The following is a 14,116-nucleotide window of genomic DNA, read 5'->3' as shown; positions in this document are numbered from 1 at the left end:
CATGTCGTAGACCACCAAGAAAGGCATTAGGAATGACGCCATATGAGGCCCAGAGCATGGCTGCCGATGCTTTCCTCTGAATGACTGTCAAGCTGCAGAGGGCAGAGAATGACATCTCAAGGGAACAGGGCACAGTCAGAGACTGGTCTCCTGGCATCCCCTACCCTGCTCAGAGGTGAGGGGCAGCACAATAAGTAAAGGAGAACCCATGAGATGACTCACTGGGTAGAGCGCTTGCTTCTCTTGCAAGCCTGACCACCTGAGTTCAATCCCTAGAACCACAGGGTTGCTCTTTGACCGATGCGCGCGCACATGCGCACGCACACGCACACACACCGTGGCAAGGATGCACCCCTCCAGGACGCAGTGCTTTGAAAAAAATTAAAGATAAATAAGATGTCATCCACTTTGAGCTTTTAAAGAAGAAATACGTATTGTGAACGAGAACTGTGAAAGTCAGAGCCTACATAATGAAAAGTCCGAATGGCCATCGGTAGAGATCAGATCTGAGGATTAAAGAGAGGAGAGGGCAGACTAACCTTGACGTGGGCCAGGTAGTGACGGCACATCTCGTCCATGTGCGCCAGCTGCAACGTCTCTGAGACCTGGCCGGCGGTCTCTCCCAGCAACACAAAGTAGACCCTGGGCAGCTGGCCCTTGTCCTTCTGGGCCACATCAGCCGTCAGGTTGTAGCTCAGATCTGACAGGAAATGAAGGGTCAAAGGTGTCAGCAAAGGTGGACACACAGCAGTGAGACTCCCCAGCCCCACAGTTCTGTAGGCTGTGAGACCACCCAGCCCCACAGTTCGCACAATACAGGGGACTGCCCTGAGCCCACATCACACCACCTCAGAAGCTTGTAACCAGGCTGTGGAAGAACCAGGGTGGCCTGTGTCCCGGGGGATTCCAGGCACATCGGGCCTATGGTTCTTCCTTGTTTAAATCTCATGCCTTTGTGTGGTACTAAGCAGAACCACTAACATACTTGTACTTACTTTATTACTTTACCGTGCACAGGGCGGTCTGATAGGTAAGCATCACAGCAGACCCTGTGAGATGTAACTAGAAGCTGCTGACTTTGTGAAATTAAGGAACAATTGCTGCAGTGATTCAGTATCTCTCACAAACAAATCTTTCCAACTGTGTGTGTGTGTGTGTGTGTGTGTGTGTGTGTGTGTGTGTGTCGCCCATGATGGAGCGAGAAGATGCACACCAGGTACTACGGACCCAATGAGGTATCAGTCAACACCACAGGCAAACATCAGAAACAAACAAACTCTCCATTTTCACAGAGCTCCATACTTGGAAACTGAGGCACAGCCTGGGGCTGGTCCTACTCTCAGGGTGCTGATCCTTCCACCAAAGATTTGGCCATGGTGACTCCTACATGGAGATTTCTTCCTGAAAACTCAGCCCTATGCCTGAGAAGTCAGTGTCAGACAGGAGAGTGGCACAGAAAAAAGGAAAGACGGATGCTATGATGCCAAATGCATGCTGGGTAGATCCAACAGACCTTGCCTCTGTTACTCTGGAGCCTGGAAGTAAACAGACAGCTGTGTTTTATCCCATAAGATGAACGTCATCAGACCTACAGTACTGTTGTCTGTGACAGGGGCCAGTCTCTCGGTGAGCCATTTTATTTCTTAACTCTTTGGTGGGTTCTGAGATGACTGTGTTTTTTAAAGATTGTATTACATGTATGTGTGTATGTAATTGCATGTTACATGGGAGCAGGTGCCCAAGGAGGCCAGAAGGAAGTGGGGGACCCCCTGGGACTAGAGGTACAGGTAGCTTGGGTGGGTGCTGGGAATCGAACTTGGCTTCTTTAGAGAGAGCTCGACCACTGAGGAATGTTCTAGCTCCAGGAAGTATAAGCAATAATCTATGCCCCTAAAACGACCACATTTGATAGCTGACCGGTAGGAGGCAGATGAGCCACCCCAGGCCATCTCCACACAACTGTTGGAAGCTTGGGCCATTCATTGAAGCCGGTGTTTAAGTATGGTAAAGCCAACTCACAGGAATAGCCATGTTCTTAAATAACATCAAAGGGACCCGCCACCAAGGAAAGTCTGCACAGGGAAGAAAAAAAGGTGACTTGACAAGCCATCTGTGGCATATTTTTGCTGTATCAAATGGCTTCCCTGGGCCCCAGCCACACCATGGCTCCCATCATGCCCAGATTCCTAGCCAGTGGAGGCTATGAAGCCCTACCTTGCTTATTTCGACAAGCAGCTGATTTCTAAGGTAAAGCTGGGTCACCAGGAGGGACCCGGAACATGGATCATCCCAGGAGATAGTTCTACTCCTGGGGAAATGGTTCAGTGGAGAAAACACGGGGCGCCAACAAGCATTACAAGTGGAAAGTGTGCACAGATTGCCAAGGTCTTGAAGAAACCCTTTAAGTCAGCTTATGCAAAACCTCCGTTTTCAGGACAAAGGGGCCTGAGGCTCCAAAAAGGAAAAATACTTGCTCCAGACCAAGAACCATCAACCAGACAGCAGAATCCAGAGCTCTCCGGATCTAACCTGTACCACTGTCTCCCACGCCCCACTAGGATGGCCCATTGAGCAGTGCTCAAATCATTCACCTGCTTTTCTAATCCACAGTCCCAAAGTCCAAATTCCTCCAAACGAAAGCAACACCCCACTCCCGATACCAACTCCGGTCTCAGTCAGGGTTCCTATTGCTGTGAAGAGACACCATAACCACAGCACCTCTTATAAAGGAAAACATTTAACTGGGGTGGCGGTTTAGCGTTTCAGAGGTTCAGTTCACTATCATCATGGTGGGGAGCATGGTGGCGTGCAGGCAGACGTGGTGCTGGCTACACCTTGGTCAAAAAGCAACAGGAAGTGGACTGAGGCACTGGGCACGGCTTGGGCATAGATGAGACCGCAAAGTCCACCCCCACAGGGACATACTTTCTCCAAAAGGACCACGACCACCCCAACAAAGCCACACCTCCTAATAGTCCCACTTCCTGTGAGCTTATGGGGGCAATCACATTCCAGCTGCCACACCTGCCCTGAAACCTCGTTCTCTTTGACAAAGCACAAGGGAGAGGCATGGTGGGATAAACCAAGGTGGGGGTGGCAGCCGAGCGTCTCAACAGTCCCTAGCCAGCCATCCTTCCAGACCACAAATGAGGGCTGTCCTTGTCCCTCGGGAGAAGGAAAACGAGCGGAAAAGCAGAAGGCAGTGGCTCAGCCAGATGAGCTCCACAAGAACGGGGATGAACACAGGAACACAGGGTGGATGGTGCCAGCTCCAACTCGCATCCCCTGGGCCTCTTCCAAATCTGTCTGCCTCCACTGGTTTCTCCAGTCCGTGGCAGAAGTCAGGCCTCTGAGTGCCACTGTGGACAGGACACAGTTTCCTTTCACTTAGGGTACCTCACCCCGAGGCACGCATGTCCTACACCGAGTCCCCAGGTTCCCCAGCAGGACTGAGCTTGATGGATCCACAGTGGTAACCTTCTACCGTTTGTCAGACACCTTCCAATTGGTTTGCGAGGATGGTTTACTTATGTGCCAACCACGGTACCGAGATATTTAGCCAGGCACTAAACTACACACTGTTGTGAAGGTCTTCTAAAAAATGAGATTAACAGTTATGTCATTAGACTTTGGATGGTGCAAATCAAACTCTATAATGTGAAGGGTGGGCGGCATTAGTTGAAGGTGTGTGTATGTATGTATGTGTGTATGTATGTATGTATGTATGTATGTATGTATGTATGTATGTATGAGTATGATCTCTCCATCTCCCAATAAGGAGTCCTGTGTCCAGCCTACCCACAGACCTAAACTGCAGCTTCAACTCAGCTCTGTGTCTCTAGCCAAATCCAGAATTCGGGCTTGCCACTAGCTAACCCAGCATCCTCCCTCACTCCTGTTCTCTGCATTTCCAACTCCCCGTTCGGCCCCTCCGGAGAAGCCTGCCTATGCTGGTACTCTGCCCCATTTACAGGCTGCTACCGCCCGGGCCCATCCCTACGCTGAGGTGTGCCCTGAGACCCTTGACTTGGGAATATATTTGGGTTGGGGGAGGTCTCAACACAGGACAACTTGGGAATGGGGGCGATTTCAGCCTTCTGCGCGTGCCCAGAGCTGCGCATGCCCAGAGCTGCACTGAGTACTTAGCAAGCAAAGTACCAGGCTTCTGCTCAAAGCGCCATAGTGGTCGACAGCTAAGATCCTCCAGGGAGGGGAGGAAGATGCAATTCAAAGAACAGAGCTGAAAATGAGTCCACTGCTCGGTTCCAGGTAGGACATATGGGTACCAACCTAGCAATTTGTCAAATGTTCAAGTGTCTGATTCCCAGACAGACCACGTTATCCAATGGCTTTGGAAGAATTTCCTCTCTAGAACTGCCTCCTTCGTGCTTGATATGAAATTTATTTTGACATCATAAATATACAGAAGTCCATTCTATGTCAGACTCTCACTTCTAGATGCAAGCAAGATTCACCATGAAGAAACCCCACCTGAGTGGAGAGAGTCTGGGAGCTGCCAGAGATAAGAATAAACAGTCTCTTCTGAAGCCTGGAGCTCCAGTGCTAGCTTTAAATAGCTCCCACTCCAGTGCCCCAAGCATGTTGGGATGCAGCCAATCAGCTTGCTTGGGGTGGGGTGGGGGCGGTGCCTCAGGCCTGCAGCTTGGCCTCAGCAGCAACCCCTTAATGCAAGCCAGCTCTCAAAGCCTGGCCCAGGAGAGGGTGCTGGTTCAGATTAGAGCCAGTTCCCACAGCACATGACACATGAGGCTCTTCCTTCTGGAAGTTTGTGTCTATGCCATGTCGAATGATGTCATGTGGATGGGAAAGCTGATCAGACCCAGTCATGCCTTCGGCTGCTTCTCTTCCCTGACCACCCCCAAGCTGGCTCTCAAGGGCACCCCCACCAACCACCACCACCAACATGGGCTGGGGCCGGGAGAGGGCCAGCTGTCTGGCATCAACTGGGGCTCTGGTCTGTCCCAGCCAGCCCGGGATCATTCCCCCATCTAAACCAGAACGAGGATTCAGCTGTGACCGTTGTCTACCGTCTCCTTCCAACATTACTCGGGCCTTCCCAGGGGAGGAGGAAAGTGATATTTCCACTTTACTAGCTTGTCTCCCTCCAAGGAATGCAATATTTACTTGGCAGTGGTTGCTTTCCTAGGTAACCATTCCTTCCCTGACAACTCCCTTGTCTCATCCTTACACTCTGGGGACCGGAAGCTTTGAGACTGTTCTCTTTGTGCAAAAGCTCTCCCTAAGGAGTAGATACACCACCTCTAACTTCAGAAAAAAAAGATGGGGGGTGGGCACAAGGCATCTGTTTCCAGCTGTGTTTCTGCTATTCCCATGGGTGAGCTGGGGGCCATCCCTCTGGGCCTAAGATCCAGAGCGCGTCTGGGGAGAGGAGGGGCCGTGCAGAAAAGGCCTCTGCTCATGGAAAGTGTTGCCAGGCTGTCAGTAAGCCCAGGGAACACAAGGGTGGAGGATCAGAGTGCAAAGTGGGGGCTGGGGATGTAGCCCAGTGGCCAGGTGCTTTCCTAGCATGAATGGGACCCTGGCTTCAATCCCCGAGCAAGCAGAGCAGGAAATGCGACTCGTCGGGATGCAACCCTTCCTGGTTTTCATTTGATGCTATGGCAAAAGTTCAGAATTGCATTTCTCAGCCTCCAGACAGGCAAGTCTGTGGCCACCAAGAAGGTGGACGCAGCCTATGGGTAAAAGGCTCCACACTCTCCTTACATCACTCGGTCCTTTTTGTGGCTGCCAGGAGGCTTTGAGAAGCCACGGCCAGTCCCTGAGCCAAGGATGAAGTGTCTGAGGACACTCTGGACCGAGCTGAACTCTTGTTTGAAACTGCTTGGTGAAACATGCAATGACCCTGCCCTTGGGCTGCCCACTGCCAGAGTGAGCAGCCAGATTGCATGCTGCTAGCACGTGTATAGAAGGGCAAGTGGGGAGGCCCCTCCTTCTAGAATGTGAGTCCGTGCTCTGTGCCCAGAGCTGAGACAGGGTCTGGCAGAACTTCGTCACCCTCTGCTGATCCAAGCGCCCCAAAATAACAGATGAGGTCCATGTTCTCACCCCCCCATGCCTCTCCAGAGACTAGAGGGAGCACAGATCATGTCCTCTGAGAGCCAATGCTCTCTGCAGTAGGAACATGGCCTTAACATTTCAGATCCCCCATGAACCCCGATGCTTTTATACCGGTCATGCAATCCTTGTTCTCTGTTCCAAGCCCACCTTTCTCGGCACAAGGGCTGGGACCCCACAAATGTGTTTTGCCAGCAGCTCCCTGTAAGGCTCTGCCAATAGGAGAGGGGACAGAGGGCCCCTGCAAGGCTGGAGGGTGAAGAGGACCTTGCCCCTCTCTGCTTATTTATCCACTTAATCAACAACCATTTTTCATGACAGTTGGTCCCAACAGCCATAATTCTATCCCATAGTCCCTCCTCCAAGAGCCAAAGTCCTCACTGTACTCTCTCAGACTCTCAGAGAAGTAAGTGACACCCTCTCTATGTAAAGATCTAGGTCCCAGATGCACAAGGTCCCTTCTCCAAACTTGCAGGTTCAGATAACTCCAAGGAAGGAATTAACAAACTCTAACCCCGACTGGCCACCTGCAAACTGGTAAAACACAGGTTGCTGGGTTCCAACCTCAGACCTCTCAATCAATTTGAATATGCATAGGGCTAACAAGATCCCAAAGAGCTGAGGGCGACAGCTACTGGCACAGTCCCAGCCTTGGTAGCGATCTCCTGCAGTTACTACTGCATCCTCCCTCGTCTGCTCAGTCACTTCCAAGAGTCAAAACCTGTTCAAACGTAAGGTGTGGTAATCTATTTCCTGACTGGACCTTCCCTATTGCAGGGACCAGTGCAGATTCACCCGGCTTCCCATAGTATTCCTAGAAGTCACAGCTGCCCCTCTAGAGGCTGAGATGCTGACCCTCATGCTCCTGGGACCAAATGAGAGCTGAAATTTCCCATTGCTAAAGCAGGGTTGAAGAGACAGCTGATGTACATGCCCGACTGCACTAGGTCCCAAGGACGAGCAGTAGCAGCCCAAGGGACAAGCCACAGCTGCTCTGGCTCCCAAACAGGTCCTCCAAACAACTCACATGGTTGAAGACCCACTGGGTAGGTACCACAGAATGTAGTGGCCCTGGTTGTAATTTGGGTGCCCAGGTGGGGTCTCCCAGATGCAGCCATCTCTTGGTAAACAGCCTAAGATCCAGAGACCTTGAGCCTGCAGAAGACCTTTTCAGACAGGCATCACCAGGCAGCCCCATAGACAAAACCGGGGATGCCTAGGGTTCCACTGCGGAAACGGGAGTGGGAAAGTAATACAGAGGCTCTGCCTTCCTAATGCAGAGGCCTAGGAGATAACCCTGGGCAGAGGAGCCCAGGAGAGGACCCTGGGCGGAGAATCCTAGGAGACCGCCCTAGATGGAGGGGCCTGTGCTCTTGAGATATCCTTAACCTTCCTCTACCTGAAGCCTAGAGACCTGGTCTTGCTAGCTCTGTGGAGTCAAGAGTCTCCTGTAGAGATTTCAAAGGGGGAGCCCCCAAGGGCCCAGGCCTACCCATCTCCAGCAGGCTCCCTTTTCCTCAGCCTCCCTGAGGGAGGCGCTCTCTGGTGGAGTGCTACATTTCTGTCCCCACTGCAGACTGAGGTGTGCTTCACATTTTTGAAAACGACAGGAAAAGAATGGAATGGTACTTCAGGAACCCCTTCCCGGAAGAGAGGTAAGCAAGAGTCTATCTCCTCCTCGGAGTGCACTAGGGACCAAGCAAAGTCTTTTAAAACAAGCTGTGATCCCCTAAAATCCAACATGTGCAGAGCATGGATGAAGGGCTCTTGAAGGAATGTGGGGAACCCCAATATGGAAAGTCTCACCCCAGCTTAGATGACAACATCCCCGTGGCTGCGTAAGTAGAAACCTCTCCTCCTGGTTAACCTTCCACAGCCTACATACTCCAGCATGCACCAAGACCAGAGGCTGTGTGCAGTTAGGGCCGAGCCACATACAGATGGCTGGCAGCTGTGGGAGGGAGCGGCTGGAATTGCAGGTGACTCCAATGATACTCCCCCTCTGCCTTCTATGAGGAGACAGTCACCAACCCCGTGAGTGGCCGCAGTGTTCAGAGGGGACAGTGGCTGTTGTTCTTGAAGGATAACATCTTACAACAGACAAACGAGGGCGTTCTTCCTTACTGCCCTGTCCACGCCAGCATCTCCTAGTTCACACCTGACTCTTAGTTCCTCCACATGTGCACACACGTGTGCACACACATGTGTGCTTGAACTCTGGGCCCCACACATGCGTGTTAAGCACTTTCTCCATGACTCAGCTATAACCCGAGCCCCAACCTGAGTGTTAAATGGTAAAGACCTCTAGAGAGCCTCGGAGTATACAAGGACATTTGACTTCAACGAACCACATGACAGAGGCTAAGGAAGCAACCTGAGCAGGAAGCTGGGGGGGGGGGGCTAACCTACCCTCCACCGACCACTAACCAGGTGACTCAACACTGCGTGTGAAATGCACATGGGTCAACAGCCTGCCCTTTCCGGAACATTTTACTCCTTCAAGGGCCATGGTCCAGCTCAGACAGAGCCTCGTGGATTTCCTCCTAGTGGTCCCTGAAAAGCTACTGCTTGACTGTGGCCCCAGAAAGGGCTGAGAAATCACAGCTTCCCCATGCCATCCCTCGCCGAGCCCTGGAGTCTTAGGTCGTGGGCCCCGCTTCGGCTTAACCTCGTTCCCATTATACCACGTTACGTTCATGTTCACGAGGACACGGATCAAGAATACGAAGGCATGTCAGGGGGAGCCCTCTAGCAGGGCGCTGTGCAGAGCTATGTCTAGTGCATCGCTAGCACAGGCAGACACACAATCAACAGCTAGCAAATGAGTACAGCATAAGTGCTACTTGCTCGGTTTTTAGAGCTCAAAACACTTTTATGTGCGTCAGAACTAACATCCAGGGTTGGGGGTACAGGTCTGTGGTGGTGGGCATGTATTTATCAGTCAAGAGGGCCAGGGTTTGATCTCCAGCTCCAAAATAATAATTGCTTGCAGCATCCTGTGAAATATGTTCGTTAACGGTCCGCAGTGTTTACTTCCAGGAGGACCAGAAACCTTTATTTTTTTTCTTTTCTTATCAGACTCTGATGACTCCAACAATAAAGATAATAGGAAAAGCGGTGGCTGAGGATGCAACTACAGTCATATCAGACTAAGCACCCAGCCCCAACGGCTGTGTGAACTTAAAGAATATTACTTTTCTCTATGCACTGTGTATAAAAATCGCATGACTCTCCCCTCCCAAGTTTATCATATGGCTATGTTTAATGTGGCAATTTCTAAGCTCTCTTGCAAGAAAAAAATCTTTATAAATAAGTACGGGGTTTAACTGTAGCTTTTGCTTAATACAGTTGATCACGATAATTTGCCATTGAGATAGCAGGGTTTGGCATGTTGTTGGATAAGATAGAATATTTAAAGTCCAGCTGAGTGAACTACACATGTGAGTACTTTTTTTTTTTTTTTTTTTTTTTTTTGCAGGTTTGGGGGGATGTGCACACGTGTGAACTCCAGAGTCGTGCTTTTCACACTTAAATTGCATGCAAACTTCACAGGGATGTTGCCAGAATTAGCTACAGCTCTCAACTTGACACTGCCTAGACTCATCAGAGGGAGTCTCAACTGAGGCATGGTCCAGATCACATTGCCTAATAGTGTTCTTGACTGACAGTTGATTTGGGAGGGCCCGGTCCCATGTGGGCAGCACACCATCTCTGCACTGTACAAGAATGCTAACTGAGCATGAGCTGTCTTTTCCTAACTCTGAGATGCCAGAGTAGGACCATGCTCTTAAACACACAGGCGCTGGAACCCTTCACGTCCTGAGCCGATGCCAGCTGTTGTGTGGGGCAGCCCCACTGCCTAGTTATGCTGAAAGCTTATAGGGTGGGATGGGGGAGCCTCCACATTCTCGTTGTTTCTCAAACTGCACAAAGTGTTCCGTATGGGCAAGGCTTAGGCACTCCACCTCACCAGCCACACTCCGCCCCACCCAGTGGGTTCCAGTCTAGCCCTCATACATTTGCGGGGAAGGAGGCTTGAGGCTCACTGTCATTTGTGCTGGAGCTGGAGGGTGTGTGAAGTTTGAAATATGTAAATGAGCAGGAGAGAGTAGTCTCAGAGAAAGGGAATGTTCGGCCCACTGCACCCTGCCTGCAAAGCCACAGGGTGTCAAGTGAGAGGGAACTTGGAACATCCCAATCTTGTGGCCTTGCACCAGTTAAGACAGGTACCGCGAGCCCTGATGCTGTGACCCATTACCTATTTCTTCTGGCACATGCTTTCCATGGAACCGGAAACACACGGTGACATTTAGGCAGTTCACGGGCTGCTGTCCGTCATGACACTGAGGTGCTGTGATGTTGATAGAGCCTGGGAGGAAGATGGAGACATCCACAGTGATGACCGGCCTGGCCCTGCATGACAAGGAGGGAGAGGGAACCCGTTTAAGTAGAGGCTCTCAGAACCAAACAAGAACTATGCAGGCAAAATAGATCCCGGGACTTCAGCCAGCATTTAATTAAAGAATGAAATGTCCCAAGAGAGAAAGGCTAGTGTGCACTGTAAGTATTTTTTTTTTCTTCTTTCTGGTTTTAAAAGTAGCACGTTCCCTAAAATACTAATGGTTTGCTTCCCGGTAACAAAGGCAAGTTAACTGTTAATGAAACACAGCTGGCTAAAGCCGTAAATCAACCACCAGATGCTGGGTGATTATTTAAAATTTCACCCAAGAAGTTCCGATTTCCATTTCACTGGAGAGGCATGACTTCACTGAGGAGAAGTCTTTATAGCATAAGGCATGGTTCAGGAGTTAGATGCAAAACTGCCTGTGACAGGTCACTCCTGGAATCCCAGCATCTGAGTGAGAGCATCAGGATTTCCCAGAGTTCTAGGCCAGCCTGGGTCACAGAGTGAGAGTTTGGTTTAAAATGCCAAAAGGAGGGGAGGAGGGAAAAGGGAAAGAGAGACATACAGACAGACAGACAGAGAGACCATGAGATACATACTGAGTGGTTCCCCTGTCAGCGTGAGTTGGTCAAATATCCTCTTTCATTTATGGCTATCAAGTCATTGAATATTAAATATGGTCTAAAAAGGATTGATTGATGGAGTCCCAGCAAAACACTTCAAGGAATTAACCTGGCTAGCCTTAGGAGGAAGCAAAATCCAATAAGCACAGCCCTCTCCCTGACATGACCATCCCCCAGCGCCTGATGGGTGGACAGCATCCCTGGGGCAAGGAGACAGAAGCTGAGAAGGAAACAGGCATCCCTTTCCCATGGTCACATCTGCTCAGGGGAGGCACCTCAGCTGTGGCTTGACCTCCCTGCACTCCGTCCCCCGCCCTGACCTCACAGGGAACCTTTCCCCCTCAGGGTCCCTGGCCTTTGTGCTTGTGGAGTGACTCAAGGTTAAGGGGCATCAACTGGGAATAACATTGTCACGTGTGTGTCTAAGGTTCAAAGTGCACCAGGGTGACCAGACGACGGAACACATGACCAAAAAACCCAAGACAAGAGAACGTCAAAGAAAAACCTGGGTGTATAGCACAGCGAGGACACACACACACACACACACACACACACACACACACACACACACACACACACACACAAGCGCGTGCCCGCGGCATAATAACTCTACTGCTGCTGCCTTTACAGGGACAGGAAGGTCAACAGAAGAGCGACTGTGACAGGGCAGGGGACTGGGGAACTCTGAGCAAATCTGGCTCTGGGGCAAAAGGAGACAGACAATACTGCCTGAGAGAAACCAATACCCTGGTCTGTCACTTTCCTTCTGGTTTCACCCTTAGAAGGAGCTAGAGTGACTTAGAGAGATCCTTTCACCCTAGCTGGTGTAGAATGGCATCATGGTTCACTTTGTCAACTTGACAGGATCTGGAATCATCTTGAACACATGTGTGTGTGTGTGGGGGGGGGGTTCTCGATTAGGTTAAGTGGGGAGTGAAGACCCACTCTGGATGAGGAAAGCACCATCCCATAGGCTGGGGGTGGGGGTCTGTGAATAAAAAGGATAAAGGGAGCTGAGTACCAGCATCCAGGTCTCTCTGCTTCCGGGACACAGACTCAATGTGACCTTCCTCAAGCAAGTCTTGTCACCATGAGCCCCCTCCCCCCCATGATGGATGTGTCCCCAAACTGAGCAAACACTAACCTTTCTTTACTTCTTAGTCAGCCCCCCCCAAGGCTTTTATAGCAATAAAAAGTAGAACTCCACGCCTACCCACCCCCACCCACTGCCAGTGTGCCCTCAGGTCTGATTCTTTACTGCCTTCCTAAAGAAAACAGCTACCCTGACCCACAACCTGGAGCTCACCCCTGGGATGGGGGTGGCAGCAATAACCGCAGCTTCAGAGAGAGCTGGGCTCCTGTCTACCATTACACCCTGGCAACCCCTGACCAGCCCCGCTACGGAAGAGAAGATGAAAGGCCAGTCCATCCCTTATCAGCCCACCAGAGAGTCTCCTCCCAGAGAGCTCTGCTGAGCCGGGTGAGGTGAGCAGGAGACAGGAGCACTCCAGACAGAACTAACTCTGGCAAGTTTGCAAAGCGGAACCCTTTGAAAGCGCCGGCAGAGGCCCTCCCGGGTTCATCCCCTTCCAACACCCGCCCGCCCGTTACATCAGTTCCCTCAGCATTTTTCCCCCCATTTCCACTCCAAGTATTGTTTTTGGATGGGGGAAGCACTCTTTCATAAGCTTCTCTGGTCACTTCCTCTGCCTGTCCTGGCATAGCACTAGGCTCCTATCACCAGAACAGGGGACCTGCCCTCCTGAGCAAACTTCCTGAGGACAGAGCTGGGGCCCCAGCTCACACTCCTAGGGCGGAGCCCACCTCCCACCCACCAACCCCTAGATAACCGCCGCAAAGTGGGCACAAGGGGACAAAACCAGAAGCGTTTTTAAGACTTCAAAGAAGCAAGTAACTGGAGTGCTTTTCTATGGCAGAGATGAAATCTCCGCGTTACACTTCCAGGGAAACAAGAGGATGGTGTGTGTACAGATTTCACATAATGGTGTCCTGGTTCTCCTGGCAGGGCAGGGACAAGTAAAGGCTGGCTAACAAAGCCAGCCCTGGACCTTCCTCTGTCCCAGTTCATCCGTGAAGATGCCCAGTCTTAGCTTAGCCCAGAGCTTCCCCAAACCCCAAGGTGCCTCTCCAAGTGCCTTTAACTATAGCGCACACAGCAGCTGTCCGTGGGCGTACACATTTCTCTGTCAGTCTCACCCAAAGTCAAAAGGAACTCAAGCTCTAGCTAACGCCCCTCAAACACTGTGTCTGAAGCACCTGTGTCCCTTTGCAGCCCCGACTCGGGAAAGGCGTCAAGAGCCACTGTCTTCCTACCCCCTTCCCCCGCTACCCACCCACAGCCCCATCCGTGGCTTCTGCTACGACAACACCCAAAAGCTGCATCCGCCAGTACAACCACGGGCCTTTGGTGTCAGCTCAGCCAGGGCAGCCCACCCGGTCCTCTGCTAAGAGTGACGCCACCTGACAGTGTAGTCCTGCTTTGTACTAACTTACAGCATCTGGGATTTTTTAAAGCCCGTCCTAATTGGCTTTCCTGCTGCTGTGATGAACACCATGACCAAAGGCAACACGAGGAAGAAGAGGTGTAGACCGGCTAACAACTCATGGTCCGCTATCAAGGAAAGCCAAAACAGGAGCTTGAAGCAGGAACCATGGAGGCTCAGTGCTTATCAGCCTCCCCCTCGGGCGGGCTTGCTCAGCTTGCTTTCTTACACAGCGAGGCGCTGCCCAGAGGGCTGGGCCCTTCAGCATCAACTGGCAATCGCAAAGACCAGTCTGATGGAAGCAATTCTTCCACCGTGGCTCTGTTTTTCCGGGTGTGTCAAGCTGGCAACCACGTTCACCACCACAAAACTCCTAGTTCTTCACGCGTAAGGAGGATAATGGTAATACACATGCCATGGGTTGTTCAGAGGACAGGAAATCGGTCCACAGTGGGAATACGAAACGTGGGTAGATCTCAGTAACATCG

At 51.3% G+C, this 14,116-nt stretch overlaps 1 protein-coding gene across 1 annotated transcript in view; it reads right to left on the bottom strand.

Moving 5' to 3' along the window:
- Positions 1-14,116, bottom strand: part of Itga9 (integrin subunit alpha 9) — a 289,334-nt gene that overhangs the window by 203,184 nt on the left and 72,034 nt on the right. The window contains exons 14-15 of the mRNA XM_051202213.1: positions 10,355-10,509; positions 540-700 (exon numbers count right to left, since the gene is read on the bottom strand). Coding sequence (XP_051058170.1) covers positions 540-700; positions 10,355-10,509 — 316 coding nt within the window. The remainder of the gene's footprint in view (positions 1-539; positions 701-10,354; positions 10,510-14,116) is intronic.

The sequence above is a fragment of the Phodopus roborovskii genome, unplaced genomic scaffold (assembly GCF_943737965.1).
Source record: "Phodopus roborovskii unplaced genomic scaffold, PHOROB, whole genome shotgun sequence".
In the NCBI taxonomy this organism is placed as follows: domain Eukaryota; kingdom Metazoa; phylum Chordata; class Mammalia; order Rodentia; family Cricetidae; genus Phodopus; species Phodopus roborovskii.
This window is presented reverse-complemented; position numbering and strand designations above follow the sequence as displayed.